At 50.0% G+C, this 25,751-nt stretch overlaps 2 protein-coding genes across 2 annotated transcripts; one reads left to right on the top strand and one right to left on the bottom strand.

The window, feature by feature from the left end:
- Nucleotides 1–1,311: 1,311 nt before the first annotated feature.
- On the bottom strand, nucleotides 1,312–5,097 carry C15H20orf202 (chromosome 15 C20orf202 homolog). Its single transcript, XM_032606080.1, has 3 exons — nucleotides 5,067–5,097; nucleotides 4,466–4,611; nucleotides 1,312–2,556 (listed from the first exon to the last, which is right to left on the bottom strand). The coding sequence occupies exons 1-3, from the start codon at nucleotides 5,095–5,097 to the stop codon at nucleotides 2,323–2,325; spliced, it is 411 nt and encodes a 136-aa protein (XP_032461971.1). The 3' UTR covers nucleotides 1,312–2,322.
- Nucleotides 5,098–17,986: 12,889 nt separating this feature from the next.
- Nucleotides 17,987–23,954, top strand: TMEM74B (transmembrane protein 74B). The gene is made up of 2 exons (XM_032606276.1): nucleotides 17,987–18,080; nucleotides 22,964–23,954. The coding sequence occupies exon 2, from the start codon at nucleotides 23,005–23,007 to the stop codon at nucleotides 23,701–23,703; it is 699 nt and encodes a 232-aa protein (XP_032462167.1). The 5' UTR covers nucleotides 17,987–18,080; nucleotides 22,964–23,004; the 3' UTR covers nucleotides 23,704–23,954.
- The last annotated feature ends 1,797 nt before the right edge of the window (nucleotides 23,955–25,751 follow it).

The raw sequence follows: 25,751 nt of genomic DNA, 5'->3' as shown, positions 1-25,751 counted from the left end.
ATGACCAAAAGGTTATAAAAAGAACTCTTAGAACGAAGGTAGCACTTGCAGGAAGCATCTACCACTCCCAGGGCTGAGGGAGCAAAGAGAGGAGACTGAAATTATTAAAGCTTTCAGCCTTGCAGAGCTCCACTTCAGGTATCTGAGAAGGGAGCTCTGCTCAGCTGGGCTCAGGTCTCAGAGAGCAGAGAGGAGCCAGGGAGGACAGGAACTGAGACTTCGGGGGAGGGGATGCTAGCCATCTGGAGCTGGTGTCTCTGAGGTTGGGGGAAGGGCCCCCCAGGGCTGGCACCTACAGCCTTGAAAAGGGGGTTCTGGCTGGTACCACAGGGAGGAATTGCTGCTTTGAGGTGAAGGAGCATTGCTGGGTGATGTTCATGAGAGTAGGAAGGTCACAGGAAGCTACAAAGAACAAAGATGAAGAAGCAAGTCTTTTCTCTCTCCTCCAGCCCTGTGGTGTCCCTCTAGCCCCGCCCTGCTTATTGGCAAAGTCTAACCTGGAGCAGCTAGTAATGCAGAAATAGGGTTTGTGGGGCTCCAGCCCCAGCATCACAGAGCAGGTAATTTAAATTTTTAAAGTATTTATTTTTAATTGTGGTAAAATATAACATATGATAAATATTACCATTTTAACCATTTTAAAGTGTATAATGCATCAAGTACATTCACGTTGTTATACTACCATCACCACCATCCATCCACAGAACTTTTGCCATCTTGCAACACTGAAATTCTGCACCCCTCAAATGACCCCCCCAACCCCCTACTCCCTGCCCCCAAACTCCTGACAACCAGAACTACTTTCTGTCTCCATGAATTTGACTCCTCTAAGTACCTCGTATGAGTGGAATCATATTTGTGCTTCTGTGACTGGCTTACTCCACTTAGCACAATGTCTTCAAAGTCCATCCATCTTGTGGCATGTGCCAGGATTAACTTCCTTTTCAAGGCTGAATGATATTCCATTTCATGTATATATCACATTTTGTTTATCCATTCAGCCATTGATGGAGAACTATTTTTTTGTATGATCAAATATTATATAGAAACCCCAGATTAGTCTGACCATAACCATAGTACATATAATGCAACCCTCCCACCCTTTGCCTCTGTATGCAATGGATTTACTTTTTCAAGGCCATTAAAAGCAATATCCTAGCAACATGCAAGAAGATTTTCAAAAATAAAAAGGCTTGACGATACTCGGACCATGTTAACACCAGGACTTTATTTTCACCTGTTCCATTTATATCTTTCTTATATATGACTCCTGCACCCCAAAGAATTGAGGGTTCTGCCACAACATACACCTTGTTGCCTGCCTGCCAAACTCGGTTGTCAGAAGTGCCATTTTTTTTCATGATTTCTCTTCTTTGCTTCTTTGACCATCCGGATTATTTTGGTTGCAAATAAGGGAAACCTTATTCAAATCAGCTTAAGCAAAAACAAACTGGTGTGTGCCTTTGTGGGTGGTGGTGGTAGAATCTACTGGTTTCTGCTCTGGAAAAACGGCAGGAGTAACTCACAGAAGTAGGGTCTGAAACCAGGGACTAAAAAGAGTCAGCACCCTTCCTCTCTGCCCATCTCTTGTGTGGTCCTCTCTCTGCTTCTCTTTGAAGATTAGCCTCTTTCTTTCCTACTGCCAGCAGGTCTCCCTCACCTGACAGGAATCATGGCCACTGGCAGCCCCAGGTTTGCGACCGCAGTAGAACAAGGATCAAGAGGGCAATCCCAGAGAAGGGCTGTGATTGGCTCTGTTGAGCCACATGCCCACCCATTGGGCCAATCACGTTGTTAGGATGACCATGAATTGTAATTGGCCAGGCCTGGTTACATGCCCATCCCTATGGCCAGGCTGGTTGTAGGGCCTGTTTCTTTCAAATAAAGGGGAATAAGGAGGCCTGCCGGGAAGACAGAAAACAACCATCAAGTCACTGCACGGGGTTCTGTATTTTTGCCATGGCAACACTAGATAAACATCCGGGCACATTGGGCTCTTTCTTTGTTTTAACAATCACCTTGTGGGAAATTCCTAAGAATAGGATTACCACCGTGGTGCTTGCCAGAAGCCATGTAACACGTTTGCGTTTTCCAAACGTGTTCACATCTGATACTTTATTTGTGCAAAAACCCTGAGAAGTGACAGGAGAGGAAAGAGTGACACAGAGAAGCTGAGTGACAGGTCCAGGGACACACAGTGAATGAGGGCAGGGGTGAACCCAGAGACCGGCCTTCCTGACTCCCATTCCAATGCTCTCTCTCATCACAATCAAAGTTTAGACTAGTGGGGGGAGGGTTAAAGTCAGGGTCATCTCTGGCCTGTTAAGGGAGGGAGCTTCGTCTGCTGTCTGCCCCTTGGAGGAGCTGGGCCAGGCCCCTGGAGGAAAAGGGCTGGTGGCCCCTGCCTTCAGAGCCTGCTCGAGGTCTGATGGGGGAGGCCCCGCCACTGGATCTGGCATCCTCCCAGTGGGCACTCTCCGCACGCAGCTCCTGCAGGACACTGTGAAGATGCTTCAGCGTGAGCAGAAGTCTCTGGTCTTGGACCTGCATCTCAGCCTAGGAGAAAGAAGGAGTCTGTGAGGGGGCGGCCAGAGTGCTGGATGTTCCCCCAGAAAGCCTTCTCCTATCATTGTCTCATTGGAGACAAGCCCACAGCCTCATAGAAGCCATGTCCACCGAAGCCTCAGTTTCTTCATTTGCAAACTAGAAAGCAAATTACTTGCCTTTCAAGGCTCTCTCCCTGTTTTAGATTCCACCAGGACTTTGGGGGCTTATATGATCCCAGGAAAGGAGGGAGAGCACCAGACTTTCATCAGTGCTCATCAGTGGTAGTTGCTCGTGTTACTGACGTGTTGCTTCTGCTGTGTAAAGTGACTGACATACTTCGCTGATGGCCAAGCGGGGCTTCTTGGCTGGGCTCCGGAGGGGAGCCCTTGTGACGTCATGTAAATTCCCTGTGATGGAGGTTAAAAACACACTTGACTGAGAAATTTGCAAGTCAGGGACCAGCAAGTGGAGACTCAAGGCTCATCTCTTGTCATATGTGGAGGCAGAGGACATTTGGCCCCGGGAGGCTGTGCCCTGGGTAGGCTTCCCCCCACCCCTACCTGTTCTCCCTCCACATGGGTAGGAGAGAAGAGAGGTACTTTATCAAGTGGAAACTGGCACTTTGGGTTCAGGTACTTAGCAGGCTCAGCGGAGTGCCTAGTGTTTAGGGGGAGCACGGGGTGGGACTGCCACCCAGCCTCTAGATCCCTGAGGACCATAAGTGGCTGCAGTTCCTGCTGCTGGAGTCCCCTGGGCCCATGAGAAGCCCTACTGGGTCAGCCCCTCCCACCGAGGTGAGGACAGGGTTGGTTCCCAGCTAGTCTGTTGCCTGGCAACCCAGACAGGTCATTTTTGGACAATCCTTTCTGTCCCTCCCCAGAAGAAGAAGCTGGCGTATTGGAATACAAACTTTGGGTGCCTTCTGTTGTTCCCCAAACCACCTCCTTCTCTCTCTGGGCTGGTGTCCCCACATACTTTGGGGCTCCCTTCTGTTTTTGGACTTGGAGAAAACATCACAAGGAGACACATAAGGCCTGGCTTCCTGAGCAGCCACGGAGGGGCCAAGTGACACAGCTCATAAGTTCAGGTGAGTTAGTGCCCCATGGGGTGGAGCCTTACAGACAGGAAATGGGAGACAGGAGTGAGCTGGGCAGATAAACTTCTTCTTCTTCTCTCCCCCAGGGTGCAGATCCTCCTTCAACCCCTGCAGAGAATCCCGCAGCCAGGTAAACCGGCTGCTGCGAGGGCCTCTGGGCCTCCTTAGGGCTCCTTTCTAAGTGGCAACCAGCTTGGTAACGCAAGGCATCTCCTCAAATAGCATTGGCCTTTGCCTCCACTCCCTATTTCCCTCACTCTCACCACTCTGGGCTTGTACCTCCAAATAAACGGTTAATACCCCAATCCTTGCAAGTCTCTGCTTTCTAGAAGACCCAGGCTAAGACAGCTGATGTACTCCATATCCAGCTGGGTCAGGATTGTAACAGCTAACATAGATGTGCCACGCAGGCAGTAAGTGAATTACACCATCTCCTCACCAAATTCTTACGATAACCCTTGTGGTGCTGGTACTATTGTTATCCCCATTTTACAATAAGGAGACTGAAGTTCAAAGAGGTAAAGCCACTTGCTAGAGGTCACACAGCTGCAGAGCTGGGCACATACCAGGACTCAGTGTAATTCTAAAACCAGTCAGGCAAGTACCGCACCCAGAGCCTCCTATGTAGGCCATGACCTACTTATCCCAGCACCTGAGGTGGTGATTGTGCGCTGTGTGGCTGGTCCCAGAGGGGTGCCTGCAGGGCCTGTACCCCAGCCTGAAGCTCTGCCCCAGCCTAGGGGGCACCTGGGAGTGGGGAACCAGGGAGCCTTGGAATATATGGTGTGAAAGCACCAGGTAAAAAGAAATGTAAAGACTTACCAGCTCCTTTCTCAGCCACTCCAGGGTCTGCCCAAGACTTGAGGTTGGCTCTTCTGCTGTTTTCATCTCAGCGTCCTTGGGAGAGACCTTGATGCTGACCTGGTGACGGGCCTGAGGGACCTTTGATTTGGACAGTCTGCTCTCTGCTTCAGGCCAGGAGCAGAGTCTGGCTAAGTCACTGAGGATGGAGTTAATGAGAGCAGGAAGTAGCTGACATTGGAAAATGTAGTGTGTGTTTTTTTTTTAAAGGGCTTCAGTACTCTGAATAGAACAAGGGGCGGGGGGTGGCGGAGGGAGATCACTGGGGTATGGGTGCCTCAGTGCCTGTGGGCTCCAGAATCCAAATCTGATGCTAACAGGATCACAGAGACTATAAAGCTTTAAATGATAAAATTAATAATTATTATGAAAATAGGTGTCCCCTTTCTGAGGGCTTGTTTTGCTCTAAATGCTTTGTTTTATATATATATATATATATATATATATATATATATATATATATAAAAAACCTCATTTGGGGCAGATGGCACATCTGTGTCCCCAGTCCTCTCCCTCCCTCCCTCACCTATCTATAGAGTCTATAGATAAGGGAAATGCTCACTTTCCAAGTCCCCTTTCTTCTGGAGGCCCATGCGCCCCATTTCTAGCAAGTGAGACCAAAGCAGAAATTTGCTGTTAGACTTCTAGGAAAATGTTACCTACACGATAAGGAAAAATGTCAGGGATGCTCCCCCTTTACTCTTACTTTCTTCTACATCCTTCTGCCTTGAATGTGGATGTGATGCGTGGAGCTACAGTAACCATCTTGCAACCCTAAGACAAAGGCCAAGAAGATTGCAGAGTCATTGAAATCAGTCAGTCACAGAACCCCCAACATCATCTGCCTGTTATACGAGACAAGAAACCCAATTTTTAATTGGGCAAACACAGTTCTAACTGACACCCCATTTATTCTTCACAACACACTGTGAAGTGGGCATCCTTTAATTCTCTCTTTCAACAAATACTTTCTGAGTGCCTACTGTGTTTAAAATTCTGCTGTAGGCAGATAGAGGAGTAGAGCCCAAAATCAGAGAGACAAAGGCTGGAGCTGACATCCTAGTGGGTGGAAACAAACTATAACCAAGTTAATATTATGACGCCAATAAATAGGATCTAGTCTCACGCGGGCTTTAAAAAAATGTATTCTATCCACTTGAACTAGGAACCCCAAACTAAGAATTAACGTAGTGATCCCAGGTAAGGAGCTGAGGTGACCAGCAAAGCAAACGTAACCTGTTTTGGAGGTACTTGCCCTCAACTGGGCTACACAAGCTGTCCACAGATAAAGGTCCACTGAAGGTGAACTCTTAGCCCCAAATTACAAACCACCCAAGGAAACCATCCACTATAAGTGAGAGTCAGCAGACACCAGCAACAGCAGGATTAGACTCCACTTCCCCATAGAACTTCAGATAAGATTAAAAAAAAAAAGTATTTTGAAAAGAATTAAAGTCATACAAAAGAATTCAAAAACATAAGAAAAAAGACACCATTTTAAAAGGCAGATATGAAAAATAACTAAATAGAATTTATAGAAGTAAAATTTATAGGAAATGTTTATAAATTAAAGAAAAAAGAGTGTACATTTAAGTGTAGTGCCAGAAGACAGAGTTAGGGCAGGTGATACAGGACATAGGGAGGCAGATTACGACTCAGTAGGAGGAAAGTGTTGCTTAGAATTCTTCCAAGCAGTGGGCACTCAGCCAGTGGAGTGGGGAGGCACAGCCCAGACGATCAGGGAGGCTGGAGAAGGGGCTCCACTGGCTCAGAGATGGCACCTGTAGCATCCTTCCAAGTGTGAGACTGACTGCGCAGGGAAGGGGGCCAGGACACTGTATAGGAAGCCAGGACAACTGGGTTCTAACCCGGTTGTACCAAATTTTCTGTGTGAGCTTGAGCCTCATCCTTTCCATCTTAAGCATAATGAGGCTCAAAATAGTTACAAAAATGAGTTGTAAGAAAAATCACATTTCTTATATCCTGGATTTTACAGCTTAAGTTGCATCCTGACTGCCACATGCAGAGAAAATTTTATGTGCAATTTCTCCTAGTTTAGCTGTTACTCTTTAGAACCAAAGAGGATCCAAGAATCTCCTGCTTACCACACTCACACCACTTCTGAGCACAGGGGCCAGAAATGATTGCTTCCAGGCAGGTCACCAGGCTTTGTGTCACTTGACCATGTAATTATGGGACAACTGCTTGGATCAGAAATGGGTGTCCCAGCCCAGGGGAGCCACCTGCAGACTGGACAGGAGGGAGACCCTCAGCTTGTGGGTGATGGTGTGAAAGCAGCTATGTTCTGGGTGGTGAGCAAATGATCCAATCAGACCTTCTCTCAGAGAATTTGAATTTGCCACAGTTAGAGGGGTTGGATTATCCAAGACTACTGTGTAATGAAACTCTCCAAAACGCCATACCTTCAAACAACAACTGTTTATTTTTGCTCTTGAGTTTGTGGTTTGGCTAAGGTGGTCTGCATCGGTCTTCAGGTCTGCAGATTTGAGCCTTCGCCATGGGTCTCTTGTCCTCCTCCTAGAATCACTGGGCTACTGGGGCAAGTTCTTCTCTTGGCAATGGCAGAGGATAGAGAGCAAGTGGAACCACGTGAGGCCTCTTGAGACTTAGGCTCAGAACGATCAAGCTGTCACTTTTTTTTGCGGTACGCGGGCCTCTCACTGTTGTGGCTTCTCCCGTTGCGGAGCACAGGCTCCGGATGCGCAGGCCCAGTGGCCATGGCTCGGGCCCAGCCACTCCGCGGCATGTGGGATCTTCCCGGACTGGGGCACGGACCCGTGTCCCCTGCATCAGTAGGCAGACTCTCAACCACTGCGCCACCAGGGAAGCCCCAAGCTGTCACTTTTGCCATGTAAGCAAAGTGAGTCACACAGCCAAGCCCCAAATTAAGAGGCCAGAATGTATACTCCACCTATGAAGAGATTGTGCCATGTGTGGAGTTAGGGAGGAATGAAGAAGGGGGGATGGCGATTCTATACGAAAAGGAAGTTAGTTCAGAAGCAGGGCCACAGGCCCCGAGGGGTCCAGACGGAAGGCGGCAAGCAAAAACCATGAGATGGCAGGAGCTGGAGTCAGGAAGAGTTGCTGGGTGGCAGCGGCAGGAGACACAGAAAGGACTAGAGAGACTGGAGGATGATTTAGGACAATTAACATTTACTGCTCTCTGACTCCAGACCAGGCATTGTGATAAGCCCTTGACAACACAACTTCATCTCATCCTCAAAACCTTGTGACTGCAGTTCCCAAACTGAGTGCCAAGGCACCCAGAGGCACTTCAGAAAACTCACAGGGGCACAGCAAAATATTTTTAAAATTTGAGGGAAATAAATTAATATCTGTTGAATACTGTACAAACTACTATTAAGTTGTTTGAAACTAATTTAACAAACAACTGTTAGACATTTCTTTGGGCCTGGTGCACTGTGAAAAAATTACAGAGAAGATAAGGATGCCATGAACTGAGAACATTTGGGAACCTCTGCCTACGAGGTAGGTACCATTGTTATCTGCATTTTATAGTTGATTAAGAGCCTATTATTAACCCTTTTTTACAGGTGAGGAAACTGAGGCTTAAAGAGGCATAGATTTTCCTAGGATCATCCCAGCAGGTAAGCAACAGGGTTGGAATTAGAACCTGTTCTCCCTGACCTGTGTGGGAGGGTCTTGCCTGTTGTCTTGCCAGGGTGGAGGGTCAAGCGGGGGCTCAGGCTAGGCCATCTGCTGCCATCCTGGGCAGCCCAGCAGGTTCTCTGCCCAATACAGGAGTGGTGTTGATAAGAGTGCTTGGCTATTAGAGTCTGATGCTCTGTTCTTTGCCTCCAGTGCCAACACTGAATTATCCTGGGAAGACATTTCTTGTGGTTAACTTGTTTTGACACACTTTCATTTATTTTTAATCCTACTCTCACGATTCTGGCTCAGAGAACGTTTTATTTCATAGGCTTGGAAAGCCTTGGCACATGGGGAGAAGGGGAGGTGGAACCAGGAGGCCTAGGAAAGGAAAGAACTTAAACTCCTCAGCGAGGAAAAATGTCCTCACCAATTATCAAAGCCAGAATGGCCATCCATGCATCATCCACGGGCAGCTGGTAATATGGCTTCCATGTGCCAGACGAGGCTCTGCCCTGGATGCCAGAGGTATGGCGCTGAGTAAAAAGACCTCACACCTGACCTCACAGGGCTTATGGTCCAGCTAGTAGGAGAATTCATTAGCAATCAAGTGGTTCAAAAATCATACTTTATATCACAAACCTGGAATATATATATGAATGAATGAATATATGAATGAATGGATTAGTGAATAAATTTGCAGATGAAGGAACCACGGCTCAGATGGCGATGTGAGTTTTGCCCAAACAAGTCAGCAACTGTGGCAAGAATTGCAGGTTGTCCCTCAATATCCCTTCTCCCATTCACACATGGCAAAAGACTATCCCTAGACTCCCCGGCAGGGAAGTGTGGTCAGATGATTAAATCCTGGTCAGTGGGATATGAATGGATGTGATGTGTGCAATTTCTGGGCTGTGCCTTTAAAAGGAGGGAGGAGGATTCCTGCCCCTCCCCCTGCTTCTCCTTCTGCTGACTGGAATATACTCATAAGGGCTGGAGCTGGAGTAGCCATCTTGGGCCACCAGGTGGAGGATGGCAGAGCAACAAGATAGAAAGAACTGAGGTCTCCTGCGACATGTGAAGCCACCGTATCAGCCTTAACTGCTGTGTATGCTTTTACATGAAAGAGAAATGAATTCTGTTTTATTAAAGGCACTATCATTTTGGGCCTCTTTATTACAGGAGTCAAACCAATATCCTAAAACTATAGCAGCAGAGCTAGAGGGAGAAGCCAGGTTCCTTGATTGCCCCCACTCAGGCCCTTCCATAATCCCCCCACCTATATATTTTATTCTCTTCCAAGTGTCTTCTTGTTTGTGACCTGATCTGCTCCTCACAACAGCTCTGTGAAGTCCATAGCAGGGAGAGGACTTCCGTGATGCTCACTGGACAGACAGGGAACCCGAGGTGTAAGAGTAGTAGGTGACCTGCCCTGAGACACATGGGCAGAGTTATTTCCATCTCTTGGATGCAGCAAGTGGGCTCAGTGATCTCACTGAGCTCTGCCTCCGTGTCTAACTCCTAATCTAGGGCCCTACCCAGCCTTGAGGGCGGTCCCTCTTTTATCCTGGGCACCTTCGCCCTCATCCCCACTTTGTAAAATACAAATAAGGCGGAAGTTTAGCAGAGAGAAGCTTCCACATTGTGAGAGCCCTTAAGCCCACCTTTCTTACCACGCAAGCTCATGCCATCACAGCAGCCAGCTGGAGCACACGGATGGAGGACCAGTTGACTTGGGGGTCCCAACACTGCCTCTTCTTCTGTGCTATTTCCCCGCTCCCAGCAGGCCCTCGCTTCACCCCAGACAGCAAGGCTGGTAATCTGATCATTTGCCTTATGCCTGTGCTCTTTATCTGTGTACTCATGGGTCCTGAACATGCCCTGCACCTCTGTGTCCTGTAGCAAATGCTTCCAGAGCTCCACCCACATCCCCCTGACATTCCCCTTCTCCATATGTGCCCAGGGCTTCCTACTGCAAAGTACATCTGACTCTCTGCTTAAGGAACGTGCTTGACCTGTGCAGAGGACAGGCTGGACGTGCTGGCAAAAAGGAGTTGGTAGATAAATACCTCCCTTCCCTCAGCTCTCTGGTGGGACAATACTCAGTCCAGCAGGACTGAGTCCCAGTTGCCTGCAGCAGCCATGGGCTTGCCCACTGGTACATCGGAAGCCTTCCCTTCCGTTCCGTGTCGAACTTCCCCACTCCTCTGCAGTGCTTCCTGGAACCACCTCCCAGATAAACCACTTGCCCTCAAATTCTTGTCTCAGGTTTGCTTCTGGGGGAACTCAACCTATGACACATCCTATCCCTGTGTGCCCTGTACACATGAGTCCCGTGCCCCTCTTCTGTGCATGAGTGTCCTGTATACGGGTATTCTAGCCCTTCTGCTCTGTACACAGGCACCCTGTGTACGTGTATCCTATACACACCTGTCCCATGCCCGGGTACCCAGTACACAACCCTATGTCCTTATGTCAGGGAAGCACAGCCTCTGACCCTGACGAGGTGGTGGAGACTCTGGAAGCAGAGTGCAACTGTGGGAAAAGTGTTTCTTGGCTGCAGCTAGCCTTGGGTGTGACTCTGAGGCAAGTTGCCCAGTTGATGTGAGTCCCAATTCCCTCGCCAGGTGAATGAGTGGGAGATAAAACTGAATGGGGTAGGGAGACTAGGCATGTGGCCAATCAGCCCTGGGACTTTAGGTCTATCTGAGGTTCCCAAATCCATCTGGAAGTCCAGGCCCTTGGTTCTGGTTGTACTTCTACTACCCCTCAGTGTGGCTACAGAGCAATCTCCTCTCTTTGGCATTCAATTTTCCTAAATGCAAGAAAGGGGATTAGGAATTCCCTGGCAGTCCACTGGTTAAGACTCGGCGCTTTCACTGCTGTGGTCTGGGTTCAATCCCTGGTTGGGGAACTAAGATCCTGCAAGCCTTGTGGCTCGGGCCAAAAAAAAAAAGGGGGGGGGAGAGTGGGGAGAATAACATTAACCATTAAGAGCTCAGGAATTTTGCACATGCTTTGAAAATTATGATGGAACTCAGATAGTGGCTATCAACACTTAGTTGGGGTCTGGATTTGAATCCCAGAAATGTCGTAAACTGGCTGTGTGACCTTGGGCAAGTTATTAACCACTCTTGCCTCCACTTCCTCATCTTAAAATGGAGATAATCATAGCACCTGCATGACAGGTGGTTACGATAATTAAGTGAGTTAATGTTTGTACAGCACTTAGAATATTGCCTGGCATTTGGAGAGGGCTACATAAGTGCTTGTCAATTAAAATAAACACACAAGTAATTCATTACTATTACTTCATCCTTGAGCCTGTTAAAAGAGTTATTCCCTCCTCCAGGAATACTTTTCCTTTCTCCCCCTTTCTTCCCCTAGTGAAACTTTAAGTTTGCCTGGGTTATTCTTTCATATGACACTTTTGGACACACTGAAGGCTGTATTCAGAGTTTTCTCACCTGGAACACAGGAGGTCAGATTGGATCTGTATTTTTCAAACTTCAGCTACTCACGTACCTCCTTCTCGGTTTTGCCTACCACCTCTACTTTGACTTACTTGTATTTGTCTTTAAACCGATCATATTAGATAGGAAAACTCTTCTGAGTGACAGAAAATTCCAGGTAATAGTAGCTTATATAAGAGTTTATTCTCTAACAAATAAAAGTATGGGAAGGGCTTCCCTGGTGGCGCGGTGGTTGGGGGTCCACCTGCCGTGCAGGGGACACGGGTTCGTGCCCCGGTCCGGGAGGATCCCACATGCCATGGAGGGGCTGGGCCTGTGAGCCATGGCCGCTGAGCCTGCGTGTCCAGAGCCTGTGCTCCGCAACGGGAGAGGCCGCAGCAGTGAGAGGCCCGCGTACTGCAAAAAAAAAAAAAAGTGTGGGAAACTATCCCAGGCTGGTGTTTCCATGGTCATCTGGGATCTAGATTCCTTCAACTTTTTTGCTCTCCCATCCTAACATGCTTCCAGCTCATGGTCCAAGACTACTGCTCCAGCTCCAGCCATCAGGTCTGCATCCTGGCAGCAGGAATGACAAAAGGGGAGAAGGAGGGCACATCCCCTTCCTTTAAGAACACTTAATACATTTTGCCCACACCTTCTCCTCTGATGATGAATAATGGCTCATTGCCTACTTGTTCATACATAACTGCAAGGGAGGCTGGGAAATGAAATTCTTATTCTGATTGCACTGTGCTAGCTATCGGTCAACAAGTCTATCCCAGTAGAAGAAAAGGAGAGTGTATAGTGGGGGAAACCAGCAGAATATGTTGCTCCAACTTCATATAGACTCATATATTTTTCTGTCCTCATTCTAAGCAATATTTCCATGATATCTTTAGTTTCCTGAGCTAGTTATCTATTTTTCTAAAACACATTAGAATAAAATAAATACCTAACCATTAAAATGAATACATATACATATGGGGGTGTGTGTATATAGATACAGGATAGATGGTGGGAGACTGTTACTGCCTCCAGTGATCCATGCCTCTCAGTATTCATACACTTATGTAGACCCCTCCCCTTGACTCTGGGCTGGCCTGTGACATTCACTAAAGCAATAGAATGCAGCAGAAGTGACATTGTGACTGTTCCCTCAGCTTTAGGAAGCTCCAAGAGCTTCTGCTTTTGTACTCTGGGAAAGTTGAGTGCCATAAAAACTCTGACTATCTTGAGACCACCATTGTATAAGGAAGCCCACGCTAGCCACCTGGAGAGTGTGGTAGATAATAGAAGAACCCACAGCCAGTTCCCAGCTGTTTGTATCACCCTAGCTGACACCATGTAGAGAAGAATTGAGCTGTCCCCACCAAATCCAGCCCAAACTGCAAAACTGAGCAAATAAATAATTTTCTTTTAAGCTGATAAATTTTGGGGTGCAGCCATAGATAACCAAACACATTTATCTATATAACACCAAGAAATCATGTCATGTGCCATACCCTTTGGAAAATTCTGGATTAAGTGATATTCTAATATTCTACAAGAACATTCTCTCACAGACCCACACGTCTCATAGATACATAACTGCAGCGCATTGATTGAGGACTTATCACATGCCAACATGACCACAATAACCTCCTGATGGTCTCTGCTTTCTCTCTTGTCCCCTTGCACCTGGGAGCAGCCAGAGGGAGAATGTTTTCAAAATGCAAATCTGATCACGTCATTCTCCTGCTTATCACCCACTGCAAGGTCCACAAGGAGTCTTCTGAGGTTCAACTACACACTCAGACTCAACAGATGACCACAAGCCATACTTGGCATTGACATACTCTGATGGATGTAAGACAGGAACCTCAGCTTGTAGAATGGCACTCAATGTCAGCACGGGCACTCAACTCCCCCTCTCAGCGGGGGAGTCCTTGCTGCATGTGTACCAGAGCGGTACAGCACAGGTTCAAGGAGATGAATCCCCAGCTGGTGGGTGCAGGAGTCATCGTGGCTTAAAAGCTTCATGTCCCCTGGGAGCCGATACCTTTGTACCTGCCCAAGTACAGGAGTCACCATGCTCATGAAGCCCAAAATATGATTTCCCACCAGGTATTTATAGTTCCTCTCATCCCAGATGTAATTTACCAATCAGGGGTCTTTAAGAAACAAAAAACTCTTTAGTTTTTAGAACAGTTTTAGATTTACAGAAAAATTGGGAAGATAGCACAAAGAGTTCCCATATACCCATACCCAATTTCTTCTATTATTAACACCTTATATTAGTATGACAAATTTGTTATAATTAATGAACCAATATTGATCCATTATTATTAGCTAAAGTCCACACTTTGTTCAGATTTCCTTAGTATTTACCTAATGTCCTTTTTTCCTATTCCAGGATCTCATCCAGGACACCATAGTACATTTAGCCGTCATGCATCTTTAAGGCCCCTCTTGGCTGTGACAGTTTCTCAGACTTTCCTTGTTTCGACAGTTCTGAGGTCAGGTATTTTGTAAAATGTCCCTCAGTTGGGATTTGTGTGATGTTTATCTCCTGGTTAGACTGGGGTAATGGGTTTTGTGAGAGAGATCACAGAGGTAAAGTGCCATTCCCATCACACCATATCAAGGATACATACTATTAACATAATTTGACTCTTGATGTTGACTTTGATCCCCTGGCTGAGGTAATCAGGTTTGTCAGTTTCTCCACTACAAAATTATCTCCACCCCCCCTCCCATACTGTACTCTCTGAAAGGCACTATGCTCTGCCCACACTTAAGAATTGGGGAGTTAATCACAAATAATAGAGAATGAACTAGTGGTTACCAGTGGGGGGAGGGGAGGGACGATACAGAGGTGGAGGGGTGGGAGGTACAAACTATTGTGTGTAAGATAGGCTACAAGAATGTATTGTACAACCCGGGGGAATACAGCCAATATTTTATAATAACTGTAAATGGAATGTAACATTTAAAAATTGTATAAAAAATCTCTACCCAGGAGTCTAAAGAAAAAACAGAATTGGGGTGTTATGTTGCTTCCTTGAGGATGGAATATTTGGAATTCTGCATCAGAGATTTCTCTTTTCCCCCCATTTTTTCATTTATCATATTTTAGGTTACAATCCAATATTTTTTTTGGATCAAATTTTTCTAACTTTGGCTAGTAGGAGCTCTTTTAGTCAGCCCCTATGTCCTTTGACATACCCCCATCATTGTGTGTGTGCGTGTGGTTTGTTCCTTCCTTACTTTCTGGCACTATCAGATACTCCAGGCTTGTGTTGTACATTTCCTGCTTCAGTCCTAGAATCAGCCATTTCTCCCTGGTTCCTTTTATTGGAGAGCGGTATTAGAAACCAAGATATGGGAACCAGGTGCGCTTGTTGCTATGCAGTGTCACGCAGCTAGGTCCTCGCAGCTGACAGAGAAAGGAAATATAGTGTATACTGACTTGTGTATATATACATTTATAGTTATCTATCACATGTATCATAAATATGTACTCATCGGCATCAATATTATGCTAAACATGAGTTCATACTGCTATCTCCAATTCTAATCCATTACCACATGGATCATTCGAGGCTCCTCCTTGGGGTCATTTTTATCATAGCAATGTTGCCTAGTAACAGAGTGATATATGTTTATCTGTTTCCAAGGAAACAGAGCTAGACAGTTAACCAAAGGTCAAATTCTCATGCAGAAGAGGAAAAGCGTGTTAACTCTTTACTCACACTGATCAATGACTCCCCACTGCTCTGGGGATAAAGAACCACCTGCTTGGCTTACAAGGATTCTCAGTGACCTGGCTCACTGACAGTCCAGCCTTATCTCCAACGTTTCTTTTTTTTTTTTTTTTTTTTTTTTTTTTTTTTTTTTTTTTTTTTTTGCGGTACGCGGGCCTCTCACTGTCGTGGCCTCTCCCGCCGCGGAGCACAGGCTCCGGACGCGCAGGCTCAGCGGCCATGGCCCACAGGCCCAGCAGCTCCGCGGCACGTGGGATCCTCCCGGACCGGGGCACGAACCCGCGTCCCCTGCATCGGCAGGCGGACCCTCAACCACTGCGCCACCAGGGAAGCCCTCCAACGTTTCTTATTGAGCCCTTCAGGGCAACCACCCTGGTCTCCGTCAAGCCTCACACTCACCATACTCTCTTCTACCCCAGGGCCCTTGCACATGCCAGTCCCTCTGCTGGGCCTCTCTTCCTGCTGTCTTTACCTAGTTGCCTCCTATTCATCCTTTCAATCTCGGCTCAGTCCTCACTTCTGCAGGGGAGCCAGGAGCCATCCCCATCTCCCTGACTAGGTCAGCACCTTGCTGAAAGCTTGAACAGCACCATGTACCTTTGCTCTGTGGCAGTGTTACATTTACTTATCCTTTTCTCCCACTGGAATACAAACTTCTAGAGGGTAGGGATGAAGTCTACCTAATTAATCAGTATATAATAGGAACTCAATAAATATTTGCTCATTTTCTCTATTCTTTATTCGATAAATATTTACCAAGGGCCTCCTATGTGTTGGCTCCTTTTCTAGTGTCTGGGGATACAGGAGGGAGGGAAACAGGCAAAGCTTCTGCCTCTTGACACATATTTTAGTGGTGGTGACAATAAAGAAAGAAATAAGCCACTGTCAGGAGTTGATAAATGCTATGGAGAAAAATTCAGAGTTAAGGAGCAAAGGGTGCTGGGGCACTGCTAGTTTTAAAAGGATGATGTAGGAAGGTATCTCTGAGAAGGTGACATTTGAGCAAAGACGTGAAGGAAGTGAGGGCGAGCTCTGGGGGTCTCAGGAAGAAGCGTGTCCCAGGCAGAAGGAACAGCAAAGGCAAAGGCTCTGAGGCAGGGCTGAGGGAGGGAACTGTGCACGCTTTACAGGGAGTATCACATATAATCCCTATAACCCTTACTAAGTCCATTAAACAGATGAGGAAACTGAGCTCTGAGAGGGGACAAGGCCACACACCCATGAATGGTGGAGCTGGGATTCTCTCGGGAGTCTGGTGCCACAGCCAGCTCCTTTTGAGGTCCCTAACAATAGGCCAGGCTTCTGGAAGGCAGGAAGAGACCGAAGCCCTCCCATCCCTGGAGGTCCTGCCCTGGTCTCTGTCACACTGGCCTCAAAGGCCTGGGCACCTGGCCTCCAGGACGGCCTCCACTGTCCTCCTTGTCAAGGATGGCACGGGCCTTTGGAGCAGGACATGTCAGGTTCTCACATGAGGTGGCTGAGGAGCCAGGACAGGGCATCCCCATCTGCCTGTCCTTCCAGATGGCTGACCTCTGCTGACCCTCCCAAAGCTCCTGGAGTCTGCATTTTCATGATTCCATTGGCAGAGGCGAACACTGAGGCTCAGAGAGGCGGGAGGACTTACCAGAGGCCACGAGAGTGAGCTGGCCACGGAGACTTCCGGAAACCCCATGATCTTCACACGGACCTCCTCTCTGGGCTTCACCTGGGCCCCCAAAGAGGGAGAGTCTCCTTAACTTTTGTGCTCTAGGCATCTCACTGACTCACCTTAATCTGAGCCCTTTAACGGAGAGAAATAGTGGAATCTGCCCTACTCAACACCTGCTCACCCAAACCCACCGCTGGGCTCTGGGGGGGATCAGACAGGGGCCCTGTTCTCCAGGAGGTGCCAGTCTGATGAGGGATGCTGGCACTTACTGAAAATCACAACTCTCAGAAATAAGGACAATAACGCAGGCAAAGAGCGCAGCTGTAGGGGCCCCTGGGGCGAGGGAGTGTGTGGGGCATCGAGCTAGGCTTCCCAGGGGAGGGGGCACTACAGCTGGGCCTTGGAGGAAGAAGGGGTGTGTGGCCATTGGTAATCCTCCAAGATAACACCCGTCTTGGGCTGTGTACCTCAGTGGACCACAAAAAAAGAAGAGCAGGGGAAAAGGAGGAGTGCGCGCGCGCGCGCGCGTCTGTGTTTGGGGGTGAGGGGTGGTCTTCAGAGGCTTCCTTTCAGCCTTCAGGTGGCGCCCTTGAGCCACGGAGCCACAAACGCCAGAGAAGACTATCCCGACCTAAGGACCTCGGAGAGAACCCTGGGTCCAACCTGAGGGCTGTGTGTGTGGGAGGGCGTGAGGAGCGGAGGAAGAGTGGGGGCTTGGCGCAGTAGGGGCTCCCCAGCCGAGGGGCGAGGCCGGCGGCCGAGGGAGGGGTCTCTTTCGGCACTCACCCCCGCGCCTCGCCGCTGCGCCCAGGCACCACGGGATGAAGGCTTCAGTTCCCTAAGCCCAGGTGCTGGCGAAACGGATCTGCCCCAGGGGTGGGGAGGGCAGGAGGATGGATCCGTGTCCCCCCACTCTCACCCTAGTCCGTTACCCTCCTCCCAGTACCTCCCCGCGCTAACTCTCCCGGCGCCCTCGCCGGCCGCGGGCGGAGCCCGATCCGCTGCGCTCGGCGATCCCCGGCTCCCGCCCCTTCTCCGTCCTCCCTCCCCGGAGCTCTCAGAGGCCGTGGCCGCCTCGGTACAGCCCCGCGCGGAGCGAGCAGGTAAGTGCGCCGCGGCAGCGTCTCCGGGCCGGACCCGGCCCGGCCCGGCCCGGCCCGGCCGGGAAGGGGGCGGGAGCCGGGGAGGGCGAGGAGGAGGCGGCGGCCGGGCCCGCTCTCTCCCGGGCTGCGCCGCAGCACAGACACCGGCGGGCGGGCACCGGCTGCGGGGAGGCGCACTGGGAGGACGCGCCCTCGCCGTTGCCCGGCGCCCTCGCCTCCCGCGTGGGGAGGCAGTGAGGGAGGCCCGGCACAGGTACGCACGCGAAAAGGGGACTGCGAGGGGCGGCGGGAGACCGAGGGCCCGAGGCGGCGAGGGGCGGCCAAGGAGAGCTAGCCTGACCTCGCGGCCCGGCCGAAGGACACGAGGCGAGGGGACCCGGACGCACGCCTGTCCTCGCAGATCCTGGCCTTCGTGGGCCGCCTGGCCGCCTGGCCACCGGCGCCGCTCTGCCCGGTCCGGCCTGGCCCGGCCCAGCGGCGTTTGTGGTCAAGGGCAGGAGCAGGGGGTGTGAGCTGCGGGCTGGCGGGCGCGCGGGTGCGGCGGGCAGTCGGGGTGCTGGGGCTTTCTGCGTGGAACTTTGGGTATAACAGCGTGGACATATCTGAGCGCCCGAGGCTTTGTGTACAACTCGTGCGTGTGTCTATCGATTGGGTTTTGTGAAGCTTACCCACTCCCGCTGTGCGTCTGTCTCCCCGCGTGTTAGTGCACACCAGTGGGTGGGGTGCTGGGCCTGGGGGGATCTTGGTGGATCTTAGCAGTCCTGAGGGTAGTAAACTCTGTGTGTGTGTGTGTGTGTGTGTGTGTGTGTGTGTAACCAGCTCTGTCCCTTGCTGGGATGTGGGTACCAATGTGGTCTATGGATCTGTGGCTCACACTGCGTGGCTTCCCATGTCTGTGAATGTTGCATGTGGAAAAGGCCCCTGGGGGTATAAGTGTGGAACTGGGGTGTGCTTTTCAGGTCCTGTTGGACTGCAGATGAAACTTGAGTGTTACTGGTACAGTTGCGGGGTGTGAGCAGTGGACACCAGCATCATTGTCAGCTTGTCTGTTTATGCTTATGTTTTGGATAATTTGCTGGGCATGCCCTTGTAAGTGGTGGGCATCTCTGAACCTGTGTGTCAGATACATAGCAACTCTAGGTAATAGGGAACCTCCTTTTCCTCCACCCTCTTCCTAACTCTGCTGGCATCCTAAGGAAAAAGTTTTGGGTTCCTGCCAAGTGAAAGAGCCCTGCTCCAAGAATCTGGGTGTCCTGGTTTTTTTCTGGGATATGGAAGCATCAATGTGTTGGTCTGGGAAGGGGGTTCCTGGGCCTCTCCAGGGGCTGAGTTCTGTGGAGGATGCTTAAGACATGGCTGGGGGACCACATCTGGACACCAACTGGGCAGGAGTGGTCACTGCCAGTCCCTGTTACTGGCTGGGCACTCAGGAAAATGCTTTTGGTGCCAAAAGTAAAAAAAGCCAGTGAACACACCTCTCCTCTTGGTTTACTGGAAAGTGGGAGCAGTCTGGGCAGAGCCTGGCCCTGAGTAGGCACTCCCCACCCTGTGTGTGGGAAGGATTGTCTGCCTGGGCAGGTTGCCAAACCACTCCTGAGGGCTGGCTGTGTTCCAAGCCCTGTGCAGGGGGCTGTGGACCCAGACATATCCCTGCCCTCAAGCTGCTCGTGGTTGATGTTAAACAGTGGGATAAAGTAGAGAATCTACAAATGAGGCCTGGAAGACCAGGGAAGGAGGGCGGAATGATGCCACTGGTACAAGAGTGTGTGGGTTTGCAGGCTTTTAAGTGATAACGATTCTTGGGGAACCTGCTTTCAACTCCTGGCCCCCACATGCATGCCACGGGATCCTGGCCACATTTTCTAAAATGGAGATAGTAATATCTGCGCGTGGGGCTCGTGGGGGTTATACACAATACTTCTGAGTGAAGTGCCTGCAGTAGGGCCCAGCAGGGAGTGTAGGTGCTCAGTAAACATTTATTAAATTGGAACTCAGGAAAAAGGGACATGGTCATAGAGATGGGTTGTAAGTGGAAACAGGCTTTGTACTCAGATGAAAGGCCCTGTGTGTGCTAAGAGGAGGTGTCTGATGCAGGCCCATGTTGGAAGGAAGATCAGAAAGATCGAGCCTTCCTGCCCTGAGGCTCTTTAAATTTCATTCAGTCCATTCATTTTCACTTCATTCATTTGCTTATATCCTCTCTCTCTCTCTCTCTCTCTCTCTCACACACACACACACACACACACACACACACACACACACGCTGAAGCACAGAGAACTGGAGAATAAATTCAGGCACACAAATGCAGAGAAAGGTCTAGAATCCTGTGTACGTGTGTGTAGACACACTAGGGCATACGAGCCACTCTGCACCTGGGGGTCTCTGTGCAGTGTGGCAACTTGGGTCTGTGGTGTATGTACCCACAGTACATCAGTGTGCAGGGGGAATGGGGTAGTTCTGCTGTGGGATCAGGAGTTCTACATGCCAGGTGGGGCCTGTAGAGGGAGCACCAGATCTGCCTGAGGGAGGACTCCATCATCAGCTCCAGCTGAGTGTGGCTGTGAGGGAATGGGGGCTAGGGTGGTCAGATTCTTTCCTTTTACAAGAGAAGCCAGGCATCCAAGGTTTAAAGTGTAAAATGTTCACTGCAGCACTATGTACAATAGCCAGGACATGGGACCAACCTAAATGTCCATCGACAGATGAATGGATAAAGAAGATTTGGCACATATATACGATGGAATATTACTCAGCCATAAAAAGAAACGAAATTGAGTTATTTGTAGTGAGGTGCATGGACTAGAGTCTGTCATACAGAGTGAAGTAAATCAGAAAGAGAAAAACAAATACTGTATGCTAACGCATATATATGGAATCTAAAAAAAGAAAAAGGGGGGTGGGCTTTCCTGGTGGCGCAGTGGTTAAGAATCCGCCTGCCAATGGAGGGGACACGGGTTCGAGCCCTGGTCCAGGAAGATCCCACATGCCGCGGAGCAACTAAGCCCGTGCGCCACAACTACTGAGCCTGTACTCCAGAGCCCGTGCTCCGCAACAAGAGACGCCACCGCAATGAGCAGCCCGCGCACCACAACAAAGAGTAGCCCCTGCTCACTGCAACTAGAGAAAGCCCACACACAGCAGTGAAGTCTCAACGCAGCCAAAAATAAATAAATTTATAAAAAAAAAAAAGGGGGGTACTGATGAACCTAGTTGCAGGGCAGGAATAAAGAGGTAGACATAGAGAATGGACTTGAGGACTTGGGGTGGGAGGGCGAAGCTGGGGCGAAGTGAGAGTAGCATCGACATACATACACTAAATGTAAAATAGTTGGCTGGTGGGAAGCAGCAGCATAGCACAGGGAGATCAGTTCGGTGCTTTGCGATGACCTACAGGGGTAGCATAGGGAGGATGGGAGGGAGGCTCAGGAGAGAGGGGATATGGGGCATGTGTAGGCATATGGCTGATTGGCTTTGTTGTGCAACAGAAACTAACACAGTATAGTGAAGCAATTATACTCCAATAAAGACCTAGTTAAAAAATAAATAAAGTGTAAAATCTTTTGCTTTTTATATATTGGCAACTGCTTCACCAAAAACCAGATGAACAGACCAGAAACAAAAAAAAGCAGAACTTCTATGAGCCAAATATGGCCCATGGGCTGTAAGCTGGTATCCTTTGGCACGTGTGCTGTCTGTGTGGGTGTGTATTCAGGTACTTGGGTAGGGTGTCTCCTCTTTGAGCAGAGAGTACCCCCTTACCCGCTCCTCTCCCAGCTCCCCTTCTGTGGTCTGCATCCAGGTCCTCCCATCTTCTATTTACATAAAGGCATTTGGCCTTGACCTCAGTCATGGCTCTCAGATATGCTCCTTTCTCTTTGCCCTCTCAGCTTCCATGTCTCCCCTGACCACACTGGGTTCCTCCCTGGACCCCTGGCCTCCACTCTCCTCCTTCCCCATCCTGTCTGTCCTCCATGCAGCAGCCAGAGAGAGCTTTCCAAAACCTAGGCCGTGTTAGCCCTCCCATCCCCAACGCCTCGCCTCCCTGGCTCCTTGGCCTGGTTTTCAGAGTCCTTAGTGAGCCGGTCCCAGCTGACCTCAAGGCACCCCTTCTCCCTCTCCAGAATGCCCTTGTCCCCTCTCAGTGCTGGGGGATTTCCCACTCATCCTCCGAGGTTTGGCTCAAATGCCACCAACTCCTAGAAGCTTCCCTAACTTTCTCCTTTTGCTCTTACGACCACCTTCATCTCTACCCCTTCCCCTGCCCCCAGTCATTCTCACTTCATCACAACAACGTCCATTAATTGAACTGGCAGGGGCCTTAAATGCCTTATTTTATGAAATCCTCACATCATCCCTATGAGGGAGACATTTGGCTTATTCACATTTAACAGATGAGAAAATTGAGTCTAGAAAGGTCACCTCACTTGCCAAAGCTCAAGTGGTGACGCTGGGATTAGAACCTATCTACTGTATTTAAATTTCCTCCATCATAATAGCTCGTTGCTGATACTTACTGAGTCCTTACTGTTCTGAGCACTTTATATGGATTAACTCAATCCCTGTATCAGCCCTGTTAAATATGGAGTGGTAGTATTACTGTCATTTAATACAGAGGGAAACAGGCCCAGAGACGATACGGGAATTGCCCAAAGCCACACGCCCGCCAGTGGTGAAGCAGGATCCTAGCGCAGATTGGGTCTCACTGCTCTGTCATTATCTTATCCCCTGCCTCCCCCTCTGGCTGGCGGGCTCCCCCTCCTCCCCGGTGGAAACTGGGCCTGACTCACCTTCACATCTCTCGGGGCCTTCTGTGATGTCTGGCACCAGCAGGCTCTCAGTAGAGGTTCGCTAAATTCCACTGACTTTCTGTTTTCTCTTCTAGCTGCCAAGCGGCCAAGGGATGAGCTGGGGCCCGCCTTCCCAATGGCATCTTCCCCTGGTCTGGAACTGAAGACACTGAGCAATGGTCCCCAGGCCCCAGGGAGACCAGCTCCTCTGGGTCCAGCGGCCCCACGCAGGGCGGGTGTGGAGAATGCCTGCTTCTTTTCGGAGGAGCGCGAGACTCATTTCCAGAACCCTAGGGATGCCAGACTGGGCAGCTCCCCCAGCCCCCCTGAGGGCGTCCCCTCATGGCCCCGATCCCAGAGGGACGACCTGTCCCTGCGTTCAGAAGAGGGGCCAGGCCTGGAGCCTGTGAGCCACCCGGTGGATTACGGCTTTGTTTCCGCTCTGGTTTTCCTGGTGAGCGGGATCCTCCTGGTGGTGACTGCGTACACCATCCCCCGAGAGGCCCGTGTCAACCCGGACACAGTGTCAGCACGGGAGATGGAACGACTAGAAATGTACTATGCGCGCCTGGGCTCACACCTGGACAAGTGCATCATTGCAGGCCTGGGGCTGCTCACAGTGGGCGGCATGCTCTTGTCCGTGCTGCTGATGGTCTCCCTGTGCAAGGGAGAGCTGTACCGCCGGCCGAACTTCGTCCCTGGCAGGGGCTCCAGGAAGACCTACGGCTCCATTAACCTGCGCATGAGACAGCTCAGTGGGGATGGGAGCCAGGCCCTGGTGGAGAACGAAGTCGTCCAGGTCTCGGAGACCAGCCGCACCCTCCAGGGGTCTTAAGTAAGAGCCCACCCTCTCTGGCTGCTTCAGCTTCAGGGCTACAAGGCCTCCGAGTCTGGGGTTTCGGACTGAGCTCCACATAGGGCCCCGTGGAAGGAGTCCTGGGTGCTGGAGGGGGAGCTTGGGGCCTGGCCCAGGCTTCGCTTGGGAGAGCTGCCCCCGATCTGTTTTGTAGCTTGAGGTTTTGCATAAGGTTTTGTTTGAAGGATGGCTTCTGCTGCTAAAAATACAAAAGTTTGGAAACTGCTGCAATTGGAGGATGAGTTTCTTGGCCTGCCCGAGGATCCAGAGCTGTCTGAAAGGCTGCCCATCCTGTTACCCATGCCTTGGGGAATTCCGGGCTCTATGCTGTCCTCATCAGCCATGTATGGGTGTTGGGCAAACTTGGCTTTGAGCCCTGACTGTCTAAGGTGGGAGGTGGCTTCATGATGAGGGGAGAAGTCAGCCCTGGGACGACCTCCCCACTCCAGGCCTCAGTCCCCCTGACTGTGAGGTGAGAGGGGTGGCCCCTCCAGTTCTGCCCTAGGAATTCCTATATGGAATGGGAGCCCAGTTTCTGCATCTGGCTGCTCCTTCAGGGGACGAGAGTGTCTGGCAGGTGCTGACCATTCTCTGTGCCATTTTCTGACCCAGTGTTGGTAGCCACCACTGTCACACAGCCAGCATCTTACTCGGTCCTGTTAAAGGACCCCCTAAGTCCTCAGGTTAGACTGGGCTAAATCCAGAGTTTGCTACAGCCTGGTCTTGGTCTTGAATTACCTGCTGTGACTAGATCTTAGCACACATTTTACAAAGTCATGTGCACAGTTTTCACTAACTCCCTGGACAAGGGCGGGGGGATCTTTTAAACAGGAAAGGGTAGGGGCTTTGTTGTATTTCTGTGGACGCAGTGTGGGCCTTCATCACTTCCCCTTCCTCAATAATATGTCTCTTAGGCCTGACCTTATTCTCGTAACAGAAAAAAAATTTTTTTTTAATGCTGAATTTGTAACTTCCTTCCCCAACTCCCGTAGCTGTAAAGTGCAGCCCCAATTTATTGGGGGAGAAATCAGGCACATTCTGGTGGCCTGAAAATTCTAGCCACATTGATCACGTTTGTTCTGTTTCTCTTGTCGAGTGTTTCCAGGCTCTGTCCAGATTCTCTTTAAACTACTGACAAAGAAGGCTTCCCTGGTGGCGCAGTGGTTGAGAGTCCGCCTGCCGATGCAGGGGACACGGGTTCGTGCCCCGGTCCGGGAAGATCCCACATGCCGCGGAGCGGCTGGGCCCGTGAGCCGTGGCCGCTGAGCCTGCGTGTCCGGAGCCTGTGCTCCGCAACGGGAGAGGCCACAACGGTGAGAGGCCTGTGTACCGTAAAAAACAAACAAACAAACAAAAAACTACTGACAAAGAAAGGAAGTGGGCCCTAGCTGGCAAGGAGATAAAGGTGTTTGAGGACTGGGGGAGGGCATCGTCCATTCTGAAAGGCCCTAGAGGGCTTTGAGAGTACGTGCCTTCTAGGCCACTGGTGTGAAGACGCTAAAGGGGTCATTTCTGTGAGCCTCTGACCCATGCAGGTCCTACATACTCCATCTCAGTTGGCCACGTGGGACATTGATCCTAACTGACTCTTCAGGGTGGGAGGATAGGGTGGGCATGGGGTCTGTAGGCTAGAGCAGCCCTGATTATCTGTAACCTGAGCCTTCAGTCCGGTGAGTTGAACATCTGGGCAGTGTAACATCATAGCCTCTATGACGGATCAAATATCTGCTCCTGCTGGCAGGTTTTGCCAGGAGTAGGGGGCTGGGGGAGGGCTGGAGGGGGCAAAGCCTATTCAGCTTGGCCCGCCAGGTTCTGTTCCTGGTGTTTAAGAGGTGTGGTTTGAAAAGAACAAAGCCTCAAGATGGTGAAAGACTCACAAGTCAAGGCTCCAAGAGAGGAGTGGAGGCAGAAAGTGGCATGAGCCATTCTAGGTAGTAGAATTGAACATCCCAAATGATGGGCCCTTCATATCCATAATGATAATAATAAAAATATCAATCCAAGCCAAATGGATTATTGTGAGATAT

This window comes from Phocoena sinus, chromosome 15, assembly GCF_008692025.1.
Source record: "Phocoena sinus isolate mPhoSin1 chromosome 15, mPhoSin1.pri, whole genome shotgun sequence".
Lineage (NCBI taxonomy): Eukaryota > Metazoa > Chordata > Mammalia > Artiodactyla > Phocoenidae > Phocoena > Phocoena sinus.
The sequence above is the reverse complement of the archived record's forward strand: the minus strand, read 5'-3'. Positions and strand labels throughout refer to the sequence as shown.